Source organism: Oryctolagus cuniculus, chromosome 20, assembly GCF_964237555.1.
Source record: "Oryctolagus cuniculus chromosome 20, mOryCun1.1, whole genome shotgun sequence".
Classification (NCBI taxonomy): Eukaryota; Metazoa; Chordata; class Mammalia; order Lagomorpha; family Leporidae; genus Oryctolagus; species Oryctolagus cuniculus.
Genome location: NC_091451.1, coordinates 36,735,349 through 36,754,363, shown reverse-complemented (window position 1 = coordinate 36,754,363; position 19,015 = coordinate 36,735,349). Strand labels below are relative to the sequence as shown.

General features: G+C 63.2%; 1 protein-coding gene across 4 annotated transcripts in view; it reads left to right on the top strand.

Annotated features, from left to right (window-relative positions):
• Window positions 1-19,015, top strand: part of CCDC88C (coiled-coil domain containing 88C) — a 117,766-nt gene that overhangs the window by 70,064 nt on the left and 28,687 nt on the right. For all 4 annotated transcript variants that reach the window (XR_011385075.1, XM_051826127.2, XM_051826129.2 and 1 more), the window contains exons 11-15: window positions 7,931-8,077; window positions 8,533-8,677; window positions 12,125-12,288; window positions 16,370-16,507; window positions 17,542-18,561. Coding sequence is in view for 3 of the 4 variants with exons in the window: in XM_051826127.2 (XP_051682087.2) it covers window positions 7,931-8,077; window positions 8,533-8,677; window positions 12,125-12,288; window positions 16,370-16,507; window positions 17,542-18,561 (1,614 nt within the window). In the remaining variant the exon portion in view is untranslated. The remainder of the gene's footprint in view (window positions 1-7,930; window positions 8,078-8,532; window positions 8,678-12,124; window positions 12,289-16,369; window positions 16,508-17,541; window positions 18,562-19,015) is intronic.

The following is a 19,015-nucleotide window of genomic DNA, read 5'->3' as shown; positions in this document are numbered from 1 at the left end:
TGACATGCACACGCGGTAGCTCAGTGCCTGATGGCTCCTGGCCCTGCACCGGGAGCCATGCACCAGGAATGGCCGGGCTTGTCGACGGTGTCCTGGGAGGGCCTCTTTTCCCTGTTTGCAAATTCCACCCCTCTGGGTGGAGACAGTGGTGTTTTTATTGTGAAGGTCACGGTGAGGTCACGTCTTAACGCCGGTGCAGCTTCCTGGTGCTGGCCGAGGCTGTGGAGGCACACCCGTGGCTGTGTCTTCTCCGCCCTCAGCCCGGCGTGCATGAGTGGCAGGAGCTCTTTGCGTTGGCGGTTGTGCCAGCTGTAGACCACAGCAGTTGTGGAGCGGGGGTTAGGGGCGTGATGTCCTCACGCCGAGTCTACCGAGGGCCGTCTGCACTCCTTCTCCTGTCACACGAGCCATCCCGTGTGGGTGGGAGATGCCGCTTCCCGGGCAGCGAGGGTTGGGCGGGTTGATTGAGTCCAGGCCGCTGCGGAGAGGAGTGAGTTTCACTTGTGTCTGACGCCCGTGACACCAGGACTGTGGTGACAGTGGGGGACGGGAGCAAGCGCACAGTGGTCTGTGTTGTCACCACGGCTGTCACCACACCTTTACAGCCCTTGCAGGGCGCCTAGGGTGGCTCCCAGATGTGAAACCATACTGTGTGTGAGTGACGGGGCCACCCCCTGTACAGTGCCGTGGGTGGGGTGCATACGTGGACAGGGTCGTGTAGGAGACAGGGGCGCCCCCTGCCCTGCCAGAACCAGCTGCTGGTGAGCGGTGGGGGAGCCGGCCCCTGGCCAGGGTAGCCTCTGAGTTGATGGCTGCTGAGGCAGCCGAAGAGTGAGCACCGAGGAGTGAGCCAGGCAAGGAGAGCCGTGCAGAGCTGGGAACAAAGCGTGTGGCACGACCTGTGGCCAGGCTGGGGCCACAAGGCCCTGGGGTGTTGGGGGTGACTGGTGAGAGGTCCGTGGAGCTGGTGGGCCCAGGTGTGGAAGGGGGGCTCCTCCACCCCAGGCGTGGTCACGGGGCGGGGCGTGCACGCGTGTCTCTGGCTCACTCTACTGAGGACCGCGTCCGCCAGGGCCTGCCCTGGAGCGGGAGTTTGTTCCGTGTCCTTCCTGGTTGTTCTCAGCTGTCGCTGCCCCCTGGAGGAGAAACACCCGCTGGTGGATCCTCTCTGGGGCTGGCCTTCGGTGGCGTTGCTCGCCTGTGCTGTAGCGCCCCCACCCCCCAGCCTCTCGGACACCTGCAGAGGCTGAGCACAGGACCACAGGCCTTCCTGCCCCACTGTCCCCCCCCCCCAGCCCCCAGGTGTGTGTGGGCGTTCACTTGGGGTGCAGCTGGAGACAGGGTGCCTCTGGTAGGAGCAGTGGCAGGAGCAGCGGCAGGACCGGGCCCATGCCAGTCGGTCCCTCCAGGGCTGGGTGCCGCCTTCTTGCACAGGGGGCTTTGCTGGGCCACTGTGTTTTTGTTTCAGTCAATAATTTCCCTGGCTTTCCACGAAAGCCCAGATTCCGTGGGGCTCAGGGGTGCACATTTCCATGGGATCCATCCTAAGCTTTTTTTGAAGGATTTATTTTTATTTATTTGAAAGGCAGCATTAGAGAGAGAGAAGGGGCTTGATCTTCCATCTACTGCTTCACTCTCCAGATGGCTGCAACAGCTGGGGCTGGGCCTGGCCAGGCTGAAGCCAGGAGCCTGGAGCTCCATCCGAGTCACCCACTGGGGTTGCAAGGGCCCAGGCACTCCAGCCATCTGCAGCTGCTTACTGCCCCATCAGTAAGAGAGCTGAATCGGAAGTGGAGCAGCCAGGACTCAAACCAGTGCTCACAGGGGGCTGCCTGTGTCATAGGCATCAGGTTAAACCACTGTGCCACATGCTGGCCTTGTTGCGGGAGGCGTTAAGTCCAGTTTCTTTCTTTTTTTTTTAATTTGACAGGCAGAGTTAGACAGTGAGAGAGAGAGACAGAGAGAAAGGTCTTCCTTCCATTGGTTCACCCCCAAAATGGCCACCACGGCCGGAGCTATGCTGATCCGAAGCCAGGAGCCAGGTGCTTCTCCTGGTCTCCCATGCAGGTGCAGGGGCCCAAGCACCTGGGCCATCCTCCACTGCCCTCCCGGGCCACAGCAGAGAGCTGGACTGGAAGAGGGGCAACCAGGACAAGAGCCTGATGCCCATGTGGGATGCCGGTGCTGCAGGCGGAGGATTAACCAAGTGTGCCACGGCGCCAGCCCAAGTCTAGTTTCTAAGCAGTCAAGGCTCCCAGTGCCATGCAGACTTCTGTGACTTGAGGCTGGCCTGCAGGTTTTGTGTGTGTGTGTGTGTGTGTGTGTGTTTTTTAAGATTCATTTTATTTACTTGAAAGAGTTACAGAGAGAGAGAGAGACAGGTCTTCCATCCACTGGTTCACTCCCCAGATGGCTGCAACCTGATTTGAAGCCAGGAGCTTCTTCCAGGTCTCCCACATGGGTGTGGGGGCCCAAGCACTTGGGCCATCTTCTGCTGCTTTCCCAGGCGCATTAGCAGGGAGCTGGATTGGAAGTGGAGCAGCGGGGATGCAAACCGGTGCCCATATGGGATGCTGGCATTGCAGGCTGGGGCTTTAACCCACTGCGCCATAGCGCCGGCCCCATGACCTGCAGGTGTTAAACCCTTAGACTAGAAAAGACCCAAGTGTGAGGTGTAACATCCAGAAGATAAAGACCGACTGGGCAGAGGGCTGGTTGCGTGGTGGAGGCGCGCGGGCAGGGGTGGGTGCCATGGAGTTGTTTCAGCTTCGCAGTAGGTTTCATGTTTGCAACATGAATTATGGGTAGTGGAGGGGACAAGCCCAGTGAGAGGACCCCAGAGACATTGCTGGCTTCAAACCCGCTCCTGCCTCGTTGATCACATGGGTTTAATTGTGAAAGAGTTGCAAACGTTAATGCTGTCTGAGCTGTGGGTCTCAGACTTCGTTTCTCAGGATGTAGTCTGCTGCTTCCTCTTTCAGAATCGGCTGAGGGGGCCGCTTCAAGGCGCGTTCCAGGGCTGCCCCCTGGTCCTAGGGAGGAGGGCCTGGAAGTCTGCCTCCTGCAGGCTCTCTGTCGGGTGTCGGGCACTCCCACGCAGGAGGACTGGGCTACACATGGGCCCAGCAGTGTAGGCTCTCGCCCCGGCCTTCCCTCTGCCAGGCCGGGTTTGCCCACCTGCCACAGGGGTTAGTCTGTGGGTGCAGCATGACCAGGGCAGCCTCCTGTTGGACACAGAGCCCCGATGGCGGGGGCTCTGTCTCACCTGAGCCCGGGAGCCATGGACAAGTTAAGGAACACCTGTTGGCTTGCAGCTCTGACTGGCAGCCTGGGCATGGCAGGGGCGGGCCTGTGAGTGCTTGTGGTTAGCTCGAGAGCCCAGGAAGAGCCCGGCTGCGTTGGTGAGCGCAGCCGTGCCTGTGACGCTCCTGTGGGTACCGAGGGAGAGACGGGTGCCTGGGCCACCTCCCCAAGGGATGCCCAGTCTAACCCCAAAGAGCACAGAAATGCTGGTGCGCAGACAGAGCCCGCGGGAGGCACTGGTCTTCCAACTGCTGGCATCGGTTCTGTGGCTCCCGGTCTGGCTTAGGTGAGGATCGAACCAGCAAGGAGAGCCGAGCAGAGCGGGCGTCCCTCGGTCGAGAGGAAGGGTGGGGTGGGTGCACAGGGTGGCCCTTGGCTTCCTTTTGCAACCTGCTCAGTGCCCCGGGGCCAGGCTGGGGGCAGGGTGAGAACGAAGGCAGGAAGAAGGTGCTGGCAGGCTCTCTCCTCCACATTTTGGGATCAGCTGACTGTGTCTACCAAGCGCCAAGGGCAGATGCGCCGGTGCCGTGTGCATCCTGGACAGAGCACTTGAGGCCCTCTTGCACTCCTGGGTGGGGTACAGATTTCCAGACGGGGCTGGGCTCAAAACAAACAGCTCGGGAGACAGAGATCCCGCAGGACACTGTCCCAGCTCTGACACCCACTGAGGGCAGGTCTGTGAAAGGGGGGTGTCCTGGGGGTCAGCCTGGGCACAGCGGGTACGGGTGCTGTTGGCAGGAGTTGAGGTAGTGATCAGTCCCAGAGGAAGAGAGTGTGTGTCTATTTCTGCTGCCCTCTCTCTGTCTCTCTCTGTCACACACACACACAGCCACACACAGCCACCCACCCAATCCAGGGACACACCTAAGGTGATGGGTGGTGCCTAGGATCAGGTTGGGGGTGGGGAGGGTGTGTGCTCTGCCCTTCTGGGCCTGGGAGGTGGCTTCAGCTCCGCTTACGTCCCCCAGGCCCCTCTGACCCCGCCGAGCCCCTACCCCGGCACTGGGGTTCCTCATCGTAGGTAGGTGAAGCAGCACCGGATGTGTTTGTGCTTAGGGTGTCCTGGCGTCTGCCAGCTTCCAGTCACAGCGCATTTCCACTGCTCGCCAGCCCCCCCACCCCTGAGCTGAAGCCACCTCCCAGGCCCAGACGGGCAGAGCTGCCCTGTCCCTTGGCTTCCCTCTGTCAGCCTGTGTGTAGCAGGGGCACAGTCCCGCCCTCGTCCTGGGTGCTCCCGGGTAGGCTGCCGCGGCTCCGCCTGCACTCCTCCTCCAGAACCCCTCCGCCAGGCAGGGGTGCCCACGATGCAGTCACTGAGTCTCCTGTCCCCGGCCGCGGCCTCCCAGCTCCCCTGACGAGGCCCCTGCGCACCTGCTGTCTGCCGCCTCTGCCCTCTCAGGTGCTCGGGGTTAACCCCAGCCATCCCTGTCCTCGTTCCCAGCTTCCCCGTGGCCATATTAGCTGCTTCCTGCCCCAGCTTTAGTAACGTGGCTGAGCCAGCAGGTCTCAAGTCAGCCTCCGGGCTGGGTCCCCCTCCTGGGCTGCAGGCCTCTGGCCAGTCGCAAGGTCAGCGTGTCCAAGTTCTCTGTCCAGCCCCTCCGGCCTGCCTGGGATCACCAACCACTCACGTGGGGACTTAAGGCGGAGCTTGGTCAGCCATGGTGCCCCTTTCTGCTCACCGGCGCCAGGCCGGGCCCCAGGGCACCTGTCCCCACCCACCTGCCCATTTCCACTCTGCAGCTCGCGGCCGCGCAGAAGCAGGTGTGTGCGGCGTGGGTGCTACAGCCCCTGCCATTGTCCTGGGGTCTGCACACCGGACGTCCTCCGCAGCCTCCCCTCATCGCTCACATCCCTCGGTGCCGCTGCCACTGTGGTCTTCCAGAGCCCCTCGGCCACGGGCAGCCACCTGGAGTAAAATCCACTCTGGCATTTGCCAACTTCTGTCCCCTGTGGGACCCTCTGCTGCTCGCCCGGGGCCCCCGTGGCTGTGTTCCAGACCCCTTGAGACCCGGCTGCAGAGCCACAGCCCGGGACCAGCCCGGACCCAAGTGGGTGAGCTGCGCAGGCCGCGTCCCCCAGCCTCCTGCTTCCAGGTCATTTTGGAGACCCCCCCCACTTCTTAACTCCAGGCAGAGCCCCTCACGTGGCCTTGTCATGATGTGACTTCCTGCCTGGCCTTGGGTCCTGGTGCCCACTGCGGTCTGTGGGCCAGATCTGGCCCGCATCTGTTCTGGTGACGTTCGACTGGGATGCAGCTGCCCCCGTGTGTCATCTCGGACCGCCGTGTGCCCCCGCCGGGGCTGCGTGGTTGCGGCTGCAGACACTCACTGCCTGGTGCTCCAGGGCCCCGTGCCACCGTCTGGCTGTCGTGCGAGGATTTCCCAGGAGCGGCGAGGCCCCGGCCCTGAGGACCCCCGGCCCCAGCCCTGATCGCACAGTGGCCCTGGGAGGGTTAGCGGCCATTCTTGCTCCTCTCTTTTTGGTCAGATGAGAAAGCTGAAGGTTAATTAATAACTTGCTCACTGTCGCAGGTGCCAGGCTAGTGGGCGGACGGTGGGGTTGGAATGCGACTGTCTGACCCCAGGACTGACCACCTGCTGAGAGCCAGCTGGAGGGAGGACATGCGAGTCGGGGTGGGGGGGAGACAGAGGTGCTCACAGAGGGGCGGTGGCTGCCGGGGGTGGGGCTCCGAGGAGACCCTGCCTCCAGCAGTTGGCGTCGGCGTGAAGACACCATGTTGTCAGCAGGGAACGTACTAACTTAAATTCAGAGAGATCTTCTGTTCTCGCTGGGGTCCCTGTGTCTCCCTTTTTAAAAAAATCATTTGAGAGAGAGTCCCCATTTGCTGACCGGGCGGGGCCAGGCCTGTGAGTGGCCTGCTGGTTGAGTTGGGGTCAGGGCCAGGCGGGGCGTGCGGGCCTGGGGTCCGTCTCCCTCCACGCCGGTCCCTGGTGGAGCCCTGCGCTCGGTCTGGCGTCTCGCTGTGAGTGGTGAGACGTGCCAGGCGCCCGAGCACTCCTGTTGCCCGGGAAGTAACGGCGCTGAGGCCACCAGAAAACAGAGGTGCACCTGAGTCATTGGAAGCCACTTTCGGGCACCTTCGTGTACCCTACCTGTCAGACGTCCCCAGCCCCCTGCCCCCTGCCGCTTGCCCCCTGCCGCGTTACTGAACGCTCACGTGAGGCTCACCAGGGCAGAAGCAGGGCACTCCTGCCCCCAGGGAAAGTCTGACCAGGGAACATGGGCCCAAGTTCCTGATTCAGAGACTGGCACGCCATAGATTCCCAGCACTTGGCATAGGGAGCAACTCCGGCTGGGTTTTGAAGGCAGAACAGGAGTTGGTGAGGATGGAGGGGCAGCCTGTGCTGTGGCTGCTCAGGGCCAGAGAGGAGCAATGCTGGGAGTGTGGGCCGGTGGACACGGGGACAGCAGCGAGAGGGGAGCCGGGCCTTCTTCCCTGTGAGTCCCTTAGCGGCAGGCTGGGTCTCTCCCAGCCCCAGGAGCCCGCGAGGATGGGCCATGGGACTGAGGACAGCCTGGGGCTCTGCCCCTGTCCCCGGGGCGTGACTTCAGCCTCCTTCCTCGACGTGCGCAGTCAGCCCCTCACCTGCAGGATGGCCCCGTCCGCCTCCCTGGGGGCCGGCCACAGTGCCCACGTGGTCTCAGCTGGGGGCAGCAGGGGGTGGGCGCACAGGTGAGCTCCGGGGCTGGGTGACCAAGCCTCCCCCGCAGTGCCAGGCTTTGATCACAGCCATGTCCGCTGCCTGCAAAGCCACCAGCTCCCCCTCTGCCGAAAGTCCAGAAGCCGGTGGTGCCCCGCCCCCTGTGGTCCGTGGGCGTGTTGAGCCCCGCCCCCCAATTCCTTCATCCTTGCTGCTCAGCCTCCCCCACACACCCCAGGGTGCTGAGTAGTGCTGGGCGGAGCTCAGATGGCTCCCTCCTGAGACAAGGGTAGGCGCCCGGGAGTCCCTCGCTGGGAGGTACCCGTGGGGCTCATGGGTGCTTGGTTTGCAGTGCTGTGAGGTCACCGTCCCAAAGATGCCCCACTTGCAGGAAACTGCCAGGGACCCCCCCCCCCCCAACACACACACCCCCAGCCTTCACGCGTGAGAGACCGCAGGGGAGCTGAGCTGCAGGGAAGCTTGTGGGGGGGGGGGGCGCTGCTGCCAGGACCCCTGTGAGTGACACAGGTGCCCCCCAGGAGGCCCTCAGCACCGGGGCCTGACGGGGTCTCGGGTCCGTCTGTCCAGATGAGGTTGGAGATGCCGAGGACGTGTGCCCACCCACGTTTAGATTTCCTGCACCCATCGATGTTCCTTGCGATAGATACACTCCACGAGTGCTCGCCTCATGAGAAAGGGTGACAGGGTGATGGCGTGACAGCCGCCTGCCTGTTGCATGCTGGGATCCAGATGCCTCTGGGAGTGTCAGTGTCAGGGTCCTTACATGGACGGCTCCCGGGCCCCAGGTCAGTCAGGCACGTCCGGACAACGTCTCCCACTCGTCCATGATAGCTGAAGTCTCAGGTGGCGGGAGCTGTCCCCGGGGGTCCCCAGTAGGCACCGAGACTGTCCCCCTGAGCCTTGCGGCCTCGCCTGACGTCTCTCCTGTGTCTGTGTGGCCCCAGGAGCTGCGGGAGGATAACATCATTCTCATCGAGACCAAGGCCCTGCTCGAGGAGCAGCTGGCGGCCGCCCGGGCCCGTGGTGACAAAGTGCACGAGCTGGAGAAGGAGAACTTGCAGCTGAGATCCAAGCTGCACGACGTGGAACTGGTACGGCAGAGTGGGTGCCGCCGGGGGCGGCCAGGCCAGGCCCTGCTCCGGGAGGGTGGCGTCTGGGTTTGCTCCGGCTGCCGCCACTGCCCGTGGCTCGTGCGGATAAGAGGGCTGGAGTGGGCATCGCTCGGCGCCCGCAAAACACCCGGCACGGCTCCCACCCTGCCTTTGTGTGAGGGTGAGGCATGGGTGTGTCTGATGGGGGCGGCAGGTGTAGTTCTGGTGGGGGCTGAGCCGTGATTGGATAATGCAGCCTCTGAGTGCAGCTGCCTGGCTTCAGAGCCCTGCAGCGTCCAGGCCTCGGGCTCTCTGATCATTGTCACCTGGGTGGTCAGGTCAGGGGGTCGTCAGGGGAATGTGACTCTCCCGGCGGGGCTGGAGCAGGTGCGTGGAGTCCCTCGCCCCCGGCACGCAGCCCCTCCTGCATCCCCTCCTCCCGTCCGCTGCGGTAGGACCGGGACACGGACAAGAAGCGGATCGAGGAACTGCTGGAGGAAAACATGGTGCTGGAGATCGCCCAGAAGCAGAGCATGAACGAGTCCGCCCACCTGGGCTGGGAGCTGGAGCAGCTGTCCAAGAACGCAGACCTGTCGGACGGTAGGGGGCGCCCGGCCCGCCCTCCCCCAGGCAACGGGATTTCCTTCCAGTGCCGTGTGCAGCCGGTTCATTAGAGTCCCCCGAGGAGAGCCCAGGGGTCTGGCAGCCTCGATGGGAGGACGTGAGACGCTAATTACATGTGGCCAGGTTTCTCAGCTTCTCACGTGGATGCACGCCGGGCCCCCAGAGTACAGCAGGGGGATGTCCGGATGACATCTCCGGCTCGTCTGTGGATGGCGGAGAGCCCCAGGTGGCGGGAGCTGTCCCCAGTGGTCCCCAATCAACACTTTGGTTTGCATAATTGGGCAGGATGGGCATGGCCTGCTGTCTGTCTCCGGGGTGTGGATGCTGAGTGGCTGCTGCTCAGGAGACCTGGGGGTCTCCAGTGACCTGCCCCCACCCAGGCCTCTCCCCTCCCCTCCCTTTTCCTCCCCCTCCCCTCCCGACCCCACTCCTGGCGGCGCCCTGCTGCCTACGCCAGGGCCCCAAGGCGGGTGTGGGCCCTGGGAAGGCTGGGTGGGGCACAGTCAGCGCTGGAGCAGGAAGCTCCAGGCCTGACAAACAATGAGCCAATTCCTGTGTTTGAAAATAGCACCCGTCAACCATGCCCAGGCACCTGATAGTGCGAGTTTGTGTTTACTTAGCTCTTAGGGAACGGGTAAGGCTTCTGGCTTGTCTTGATTGTGGCTTTTGAAGATTCCAACAAGCATCCCCAAGAATGAGGTATATTAAGCCGCTGGGTGCCTCTTCTCTCTGAGAGGTCCGTTCTGAACCCAAGAGCAGGTGGTGCTGTAGGTGCCTGGGTGCATATAGGATTTCCTGGTTTTGGAAGTCCATGTCCACCACTGCCCCCTGGTGGAGCAGACAGGTGGTGCAGGCCACCAAAGATGGTCTCCCATTGATGCTATTTCTTATTGTGGTCTTTCCGGGACTAGGGTGGCTGGTGGGGGGTAGAAGGCGTTGCTGATTCCATCTGTTCAGTATCGTTTGTGAACCCTTGAAGGTCGGTGACCGTGAGTTCTTTTAGTGGATGATGTTGGCACAAGTTGGCGTGGTGCGTGCAAAACCTGAACACGCTTGTTCTTTTTTTTCTGGAAGTTGGTAGTTTTTTTTCTTAAAGAATTTTAAATGGTTTCTTTATTTGGAAGGCAGAGAGACAGAAACAGAGATCTTCCATCTGTTGAAACATTCTGCTAATGTCAACAACGGCTGGAACTAAGGCCAGGAGCCTGGACCCCAGTGCAGGTCTGCCACGTGCGTGGCAAGGACCCCGGTACTTGAGCCATGGTCTGCTGCCTCCGAGCACGTCGAAGGAAACTGGGATTGGAAGTGGAGCTGGGACCCGGACTCGAGGACGAGACCAGGGCATCCCCTCAGCATCTTAACCACTGTGCCACGCACCTGTCCTGGTGTACTTAGGCCTGTGTGGTGTGTGGGGCCTAGGGTCCCGGCCCCTCCACTGCTTAGCTGGGTGACCAGGGCCAAGTACATAACTTCTGTTTTGGTTCTGGTGAGAAGCCATGTTTGGGATGAGCCCGGTGGGCTGCGTTTTGGTGATCCAGTCTCGTTGGCAGTGCCCAGAGCATCCCAGTCGGGAGCCAGTGGAACGTGCGCCTCCTCCTGTGCCAGGTCTGACCAGGTGCTGAGTGCGGCCGTGGCCGTGTCCCGCAGCCCCTTCGCAGCCTGCGCTTCAATCCTCTTGGCCTTGGCGTCCACAGTGAGCGCCAGGGGCTGCGTCTTCCGCCTGCTCCACAGCGGACTCAATGGTGCAGGAGCCTGATGACGCACAGAGCGCAAGCTCGCTCCTCGGGGCTCCTCCCAGGGTGTCTGGGCTGCGCGGAGGTGCCGTGGATGGCTGCTGTTTCGTTTGTTTTTGCGGCTGTGGCCGTATTTCAGCGCTGCCCTTGGCTTTGGGAGGGGCAGGAGCTCCCCCCTTTGCCCTTGGTGCCATCTTGGTGAAACGGTGTAGGTGACCTTGTGAAACTTGTGGTTTTCTTGGGGTGAGCATGGTCCGTACGCTGGTTGGGATACCCACGTCCCACGTCGGTGCCAGGGTGCCCCGCTGGACTCCAGCTTCCTGCTGATGCGCACCCTGAGAGGCTCAAGCGGTCGGGTCCCCGCCACCCACGAGGGAGACCCCGACTGAGCACCCAGCTCCCAACTTGGGCTGGCTCGGCCCCAGCTGTTGCAGGCATTCGGGGAGTGAACCAGTGGGTGGGAGATCTCTGTGTCTGTCCCCCTCTCTCTCCACCTTTCAAATAAATAAATAAGGGACATGCGTCCGATTGCTCGGTTGCTGGGGGTGCACCGTAGGGACCCCTGGGTGGCTTCGGGGTGAGCTGGTCTGCGGTGAGTCTCCTGGCACTGAGGTGGACGAGGACGTGAGCTAGCATGGTTCCGGTTCGGGAAGATGGGAAAGACAGACGTGGCAGTGGGGACGGCAGTGTGGACTCCCCTGGTACCGTAGAACTGTGCCGCGTGGCCCAGGCGGGAGAGTCCGTGTGCATCCCTGCACTTCTGGTTTCACAGACGCTGCTCAGCCGCCGTCCTCACGATCACGAGTGCTGAGTTCGAGTTTTGGGTGTTTCCGCTTAGGTTTTGTAGCACGGTCTGGACCAAGTCCGCCAGGCAGGTGTCGCAAGCAGCTGTGGTTCCATGGTGGGGGGGGGGGTGTGGTTAGGGAGAGACAGACTGTCCTCCTCGGGCCTGGAGGACGTTCGGGGCCGTGGGGCCTGTACTGCTGGCCGTGCTGGGCGTGGACCTGCGTGGGGAGGACAGAGCCCTGAACTCTTTAGCTTGGCCCAGGAGGTCTGTGCGTGCACGTTGTGTTTGCAGCTTGAGTTGTGCTAAGCAGCAGGTGTGTGTGTGTGTGTGTGACGGGGCGGGGGCAGCCATGATTCCTGTCCAGCCCTCGGGAGACCTGTGCTCGGGGCAGAGCAGGCCTATGAGGGGTGGAAACATCGGCCCCGCCTTCCAAGGGCTTGCACGTACTTGCTCTTGCTCCCTGAAGAGCCCTGTGCCGTGCCGTGCCTCGCCTGGGCAGGTGCGTGCCAAGACCCCCATTGCCGACTCTGAGGCCGCCGCCGCCTCCTCCGCGTGCATCTGAGCCATGTAAGGGACGGGAGGTGATGCGTCTCCTGTCTGCAGCTCCGTCTCTCCTGGGATTGTAAGGCGGTGTGCGTGCACGGTAGCACTTTCCCCATCGAATCTGCAGAGGTTCTGGTCCAGGCCGGCCTCTGCCGTCCCTGCGGGGGAGGTCCGGGGAGCAGCCCGATAGACCGAGGGCTCCTGTAAGTGACCCGGGCTCCGGCTTCCACGCCAGCCCCTCCGCTGCCCTGCCTTCTCCTCGGCCGAGCCCCGACGAGACCGGGGTGGAGGAGCAGCCGGGGGCTCGGGGCTCTGCCGGGGCCAGGTGGGCGGCGGCCCCTGACCCACTGTGCGCTTCAGCCTCCAGGAAGTCGTTCGTGTTCGAGCTGAACGAGTGCGCCTCCAGCCGCATCCTGAAGCTCGAGAAGGAGAACCAGGGCCTGCAGAGCACCGTGCAGGGCCTGCGGGAGAGCGGCCTCCGGTGCGCCGAGCTGCAGAGGGAGAACGAGCAGCTGAGCAGGAAGGTGAGCCCCCCCACCTCAACCCGGTGCGCTGTGCACAGGAAGTGAGCGCCCATCACTCAGTGCACTGTGCACAGGAAGTGAATCCCCCCGAGCTGGTGCACTGTGCACAGGAAGTGAACCCCCCCACCACCCTGTGCACTGTGCATAGGAAGTGAGCCCCCCCACCTCAACCCGGTGCACTGTGCACAGGAAGTGAGCCCCTCCCCCCAGCCCAGTGGACTGTGCACAGGAAGTGAATCCCCCCACCTGGTGCACTGTGCACAGGAAGTGAGCCCCTCCCCCCAGCCCTGGTGCACTGTGTGCAGGAAGTGAGCCCCTCCCCCCAGCCCTGGTGCACTGTGCGCAGGAAGTGAGCCCTCCACCCAGTGTACTTGTACAGGAAGTGAGCCCCTCCCCCAAGCCCTGGTCCACTGTGCACAGGAAGTGAGCCCCCCCCACCCGGTGTGTCGCTCCCCCTCTTCGCGGAGGAACGACACAGGACCCTGCGCTGTTTTTTTGTCTGCTCGGCCCTTCCCGGGTTTGCTGCTGGTTCTTCCCGGGTTGGCTGCTGATCCTTCCACCTCCGTGGAAGGGCGGCTCCCCCTGCCACTTTCCCCACTTCCGCGGCACACCGCCGGCCGGCTCTCTCGGGGGCTGTTCAGATGTTATCCGGATGTTCCCCTTAGATGTTCCTGGTGCATGTTGTCTCTCTCCTCCTTTATAGTCCTCTTCCACCAATCCCAACTCTGCTACCCACACGCCGAGTACGCTGCTCTCCTCCAATCAGGAGCAGGATCAGCTCCTGCAGGTTATTGGTCGAACTGGAGGCAGCTGTGTAGAAGCTGTTTACTCCTCTCCCAGCGCCATATTGTGGGAGAGCAGATGCATAGAATAAGTCTTAATTTCAGTAACTTAGTCTAGTCCGAGTTGCTCCCCACACCGGTGCACTGTGTACAGGAAGTGAGCCCCCGCCCAGCCCTGGTCCACTGTGCACAGGAAGTGAGCCCCACTCCAGCCTCAGTCCACTGTGCACAGGAAATGAATCCTCTGTACTCGGTGCACTGTGCACAGGAAGTGAACCCCTCTCCCCAGCCCTGGTGCACTGCACACAGGAAGTGAGCCCCCCCCACCTGGTGCACTGTGCACAGGAAATGAGCCACCCCCAACCAGTGCACTGTGCACAGGAAGTGAGCCCCCGCCCAGCCCTGGTCCACTGTATACAGAAAGTGAGCTCCCTTCCAGCCATGGTGCACTGTGCACAGGAAGTGAGCCCCTCCCCTCAGCCCTGGTGCACTGTGTACAGGGAGTGAGCTCCCCGAAGCCCTGGTCCACTGTGCGCAGGAAGTGAGCCCCCGCCCAGCCCTGGTCCACTGTATACAGAAAGTGAGCTCCCTTCCAGCCATGGTGCACTGTGCACAGGAAGTGAGCCCCTCCCCTCAGCCCTGGTGCACTGTGCACAGGGAGTGAGCTTCCCAAAGCCCTGGTCCACTGTGCACAGGAAGTGAGCCCCCCCATTCGTGGTCTACTGTGCACGACAAGTGAGTCCCCCCCCAGCGCTGGTCCACTGTGCACAGGAAGTGAGCCCCTCCCCCCAGCCCTGGTCCACTGTGCACAGGAAGTGAGCCCCCCCATTCGTGGTTCACTGTGTACAGGAAGTGAGCCCCTCCCCCCAGCCCTGGTGCACTGTGTACAAGAAGTGAGCTCCCCGAAGCCCTGGTCCACTGTGCACAGGGAGTGAGCTCCCCAAAGCCCTGGTGCACTGTGCACAGGAAGTGAGCCCCCCCCCCCCAGTGCTGGTCCACTGTGCACAGGAAGTGAGCCCCTCCCTCCCAGCCGTGGTCCACTGTGCACAGGAAGTGAGCCCCCCCCATTCGTGGTCCACTGTGCACAGGAAGTGAGCCCCCGCCCAGCCCTGGTCCACTGTGTACAGGAAGTGAGCTCCCCTCCAGCCCTGGTCCACTGTGCACAGGAAGTGAACCCCTCCCCCCAGCCCTGGTCCACTGTGCACAGGGAGTGAGCCCCTCCCTTACAGCCCTGGTCCACTGTGTACAAGAAGTAAGCTCCCCGAAGCCCTGGTCCACTGTGCACAGGGAGTGAGCCCCTCGCTCCCAGCCCTGGTCCACTGTTCAGCAGAAAGGTGGCCGGGCAGCATCCCTGGTGTGTGTGGGGCCACCCTGCAGGGAGGGGCACGGGCTCCAGCGCAGTCACCAGACAGCGCACCCTGTTGTCTCCCCCTGCGATGTGGGGTCCTGGGGTGCCCCCTGTGAGACGGACACCCCTTCCGCTCCTCTCCCTCCGTACCTCTTTCTCAGCACTTGACTGCTGACACTCGGCTGGGAGTTTCTCCTAGCAGGCCGCGCCCCGGTTCACACATAGGCCGACTGGCATCCTGGCACTTGGCTCTCACACCAGCTACAGGGACTCGGCACAGGCCCCACAGAGCCACTGCCATCCCTCCCCCAACGCCCATCCGAGCCCAGGTTCTCCCCGAGCTGCGAGCTGCTGGCTCTGAGCCGTGCGCTGCCCCACCTGGGCGCAGTCAGCTGCTGGACGGTTCCTGTTACTCACTGCTGAGAGGACCGCTCAGCTGCCGGGGGTGGGGCATGAGCGTTCCCTCCCTACATCACCTGGTCCCCGGTCCGGGAGCCTCTGGGCAGGAGCCTGTTCAAAGATGTATTTACTTACTGAAGTCAGAGTTACAAAGTGAGAGGGAGAGAGACAGATCTTGCAAATGAAGCCAGGAGCCAGGAGCTTCTTCCGGGTCTCCCATGTGGGTGCAGGGGCCCAAGCACTTGGGCCATCTTCTACTGTTTTCCCAGGCCATTAGCAGGGAGCTGGATCGGAAGTGAAACAGCTGGGACTCGAACCAGCGCCCGTGTGGGATGCCGGCGCCGCAGGCTGCAGTGTGAGGCTAGGGCTTGCTTAGTTGAATCATTGGCCATTGGTGATGAGCTCAGCCTGCAGCCTGTGTGCCTTCTCTGAAAGTCCCCCCTCTTTTAGCAGGGCTGGTTCCCGTGGCAACCAGCCCCTCCTGGGGCTCTCAGGGAGCCCCCAGCCCCCACCATCTCATTAGCATACAAAAAGACACTTAGCACTTAGGAGATCCCAAGGGTCTTAGGAGCTGTGTGCCAGGAAACTGGGGCAGAGACCAAATCCATACTTACTGTCATGTCACTACTGGGTGTATATAAGGAGGGGGGAGGGGAGGGTTCCAACAGAAGGAGAGCAGGGGGCAGCAGTGGTGTGAGGCACTGGGTACCCGGTGTTGCGTGGGGGACATCAACGATGGGAACATCCTGCAGGGTACACGTGTGTGTGTGTGTGTGTATGTGCACACGTGTGTGTGTGTGCAAGTGAGCCACGAGGAAGAGGGCCCTTGTCTTCAGGAGAAAGTGATGCTGTGGGTGCCTGCATGGGAATGGGGAGCCCAGGGCCTGAGAAGCACCTGTTGGCACGTGTGTCCCTGGAGACCCCAAGCCGCATGCCAGGATCCCCAGGAGGACAGAGAGCCCCGCAGGGCCGGGAGGTGGGCAGCTGGCTCCCAGCTCAGCACAGCGAGCCGGCTCAGCCCTGGGGTCCTTCAGGGAGGGGCGGGAGAACACAGGAGAGCTGAGAGGGCAGGATGAGGGTTCAGCAGGACAGGACGTGGAGCCAGAGTGGCACCCAGCACCGTCTGTCCTGGGGGGCGGGGAGCAGACCGGCAGCAAGGACCGGGGAGGTGCCAGGAGAGACGCAGCAAGGAGTGCGCTGAGTGGCTGAGCGACGTGGCCGCCTGGGCGGGGGTCCCGGGAGGCGGGTGGGGTCATGATGTCTCGTGTCCCGTGGAGGCGGCCCCCGGATGAGGGTCTGATGCCAAGGAGAGTGACAGAAGCAGAGCAGGGGACAGCGGGGGGCCGGGCAGGGACTGGGCGTGTGTGGGTGCCTGGTATGTGCGGGCCGCCGGCTGCGAGCCGATGGTTGAGGGTGTGGGGAGGCTGTGGGACAAAGCCTTGGAGCAAAGTCCCCTTGAAGTCTGGCGTGGGGCTGAGGGGCTTGGGTTTGGTTTGAAAGCGCGTCCGCCGGGCCGGGCTGATTGCTCCGGGCTGGGGCTTGGGCTCTGCAGGTGGAGAAGTTGCAGACCCAGCTGGAGAGAGAGAAGCAGAGCAGCCAGGACCTGGAGACCCTCAGCGAGGAGCTCCTCAGGGAGAAGGAGCAGCTGCAGAGCCACATGGAGACCCTGAAGGCCGACAGGGCCAGGCAGGTGGGCGCCAGCGCCTCGCGCCTCCCTGGGACTCGCCCGCGACAGGACCAGCCAACGGGGAGGAGGAGGGACGGCGGCCGCTCCTGGCTATGCCTCATGGGTGTGGGGGGCTCCAGCCATTCTCACCCACGGTGGGGGCATGGGGTGGGTTCTGCCTCTCAGGGGACATTTGACGGTCTGGAGGGTCCTGACTTCAAGCGGGAGAGGGCTGGTCCTCCTGCACATAGCGGGCGCAGGTCGAGGGTGCTGCTGACCACTGGGAGGTGTACAGTGTCAGCCGTGTGACAAAGGATGAGCCACAGCCCTCAGTGTCTGGTGTCTCGGCAGGGAACCTTGGCCAACCACGCTGAGGCTGTCCCCCGCTGGTGCAGGCACCTGGGCATGTCCCCAAGGTCTGAGTGTGGGAGGAAGGTGCAGGGTGAGGAGTGTGCGTGCAGCCACTGCCCAGGCCGGAGCTGCAGGAGGCTGGGGCGTCCGGTGTTTGTCTCCAGCCTCTGTGCCGGAGCAGTACACAGTGGGAGAGGAGAGGGCTAGGCAGGTGCTGCTCAGGGTGGAAAGACAGACAGCTCTGCCCGGGGTGGCCCCGGCCTGGGAGGCAGACGGCCGGGGCGGGGGGCTGCTGGGGAAGCAAGCCTGGGGCACAGGGCTGTGTTAGGAGTTGGCACGTGTGGCTGCTCGGAGGGGCTGGTGCCACCGATGAGGAAGCAGAAAGCCCAGTGGCTGGACGAGAACTCACGGCAGAGGGAGCAGCACGTGCAAGGGCAGGAAGGGGCTGGGGCAGGGGCGGGCAGGCCTGCTCCCGACAGCTGGAACCGAGGGAGGCTGCTGGACGTTTTGGGTAAGGAAGATAGCTGCTGTTTGCTCTGACTTGGACCATCTCAGTCCTTGTGTGTGTGGGCTGTGGCCTGGCTCTGGGGGTGGTGTTTGGGTATACAATGGGAGGGCATCCCAGGCCCTGGCTGTCCAGTCGCCCTGCCCGGATCGTGGGAGTGGTTTGGTGAAGGGGCCTGGGTTGTGCCGTGTGTATCCTGCAGATCAAGGACCTGGAGCAGGAGAAGGACCAACTCAGCCGAGCCGTGCGGTCGCTGCGGGAGAGGTCACAGGTCAGCAGCGAGGCCTGCTTGAAAGACGCCGAGAGGGAGCACGGAGCCCTGCACTTGGCCATGGTGGACGCCGCCGGCCGGCCCGGCCAGCTGGAGGTGGAGCAGCAGCCGCCGCGTGGGGACGCCGAGCAGGCCCAGGAGAAGGTGGAGCGAGTGGAGGCGCTGGAGCGGGAGCTGTGCCAGCTGGAGGAAGAGCGCGAGCAGCTGGCGGCGCGGGCCGGGGCCCTGCAGGCGGCTGCCGAGAAGGCCCAGGGCCTCGAGCAGGAGAACGGCACGCTGCGGAAGTCGCTGGACACGCTGCAGAACGTGGCCGTGCAGCTCGAGGGCCTGCAGCGTGACCGCGAGCAGCTGGCCCAGGAGAACCGGGAGCTGCGTGCCGCGGTGGAGGCCGTGCGCCTGGGCCGCGCCAAGGTGGCACAGGTGCAGCGGGAAAACCAGCAGCTGGCGCGCGAGAGGGAGGTGCTGAGCCGCGACGTGGCGCTGCTCGCCGCCCTCGGCCAGCAGCCGGAGTGCCTGGAGCACGGCTCCCAGGGCGGCAGCGCCGAGGACCTGCGGCTGCCGCAGGGCCTGGAGCAGGAGCTGGGCGAGCTGGAGGCCGAGCGCCAGGCCCTGCGGCGGGACCTGGAGGCCCTGCGGCTGGCCAGCTCCCGGCTCCAGCGGGCCGAGGAGGACCGGAAGGCGCTAGAGCAGGAGGTGGCGCAGCTGGAGAAAGACAAGAAGCTGCTGGAGAAGGAGGCCCAGCGGCTGTGGCAGCAGGTGGAGCTCAAGGACGCCGTTCTGGACGACAGCACTGCCAAGCTGTGCGCCGCCGAGAAGGAGAGCCGCGCGCTGGACAGGGAGCTGGCCCGCTGCCGGGAGGCGGCCGGCAAGCTCAGGGAGCTGGAGAGGGACAACCGGGACCTCACCAAGCAGGTCACCGTGCACACGAGGACGCTGACGACCCTGCGGGAGGTGAGCGTCCCGGCGGGGGCGGGGCCGCCTCCAGAGTAGGAGGTTCCCCTGATCCTTCCTTCTCTTTCTCTCTCTCTCTTTTTGGAAATATTTATTTGAAAGGCAGAGGTAGGAGGAGAGAGAGAGGTCTTCCATCTGCTGGTTCACTCCCCAGTTGGCCGCAATGGCTGGAGCTGCGCCGATCCAAAGCCAGAAGCCAGGAGCCTCTTCCGGGTCTCTCACATGGGTGCAGGGGCCCAAGCACTTGGGCCATCTTCTGCTTTCCCAGGCCATAGCGGAGAGCTGGATCAGAAGTGGAGCAGCCGGGACTTGAACTGGCACCCATATGGGATGACTGTATTGCAGGCGGCAGCTTTACCCATTACACCACAGTGCCAGCCCCCATTCCTATAGATTTAATATGATTTTAGATTTTTAGGTTGTTTCTGATATTTTCCACTATTTTAAGTAATGC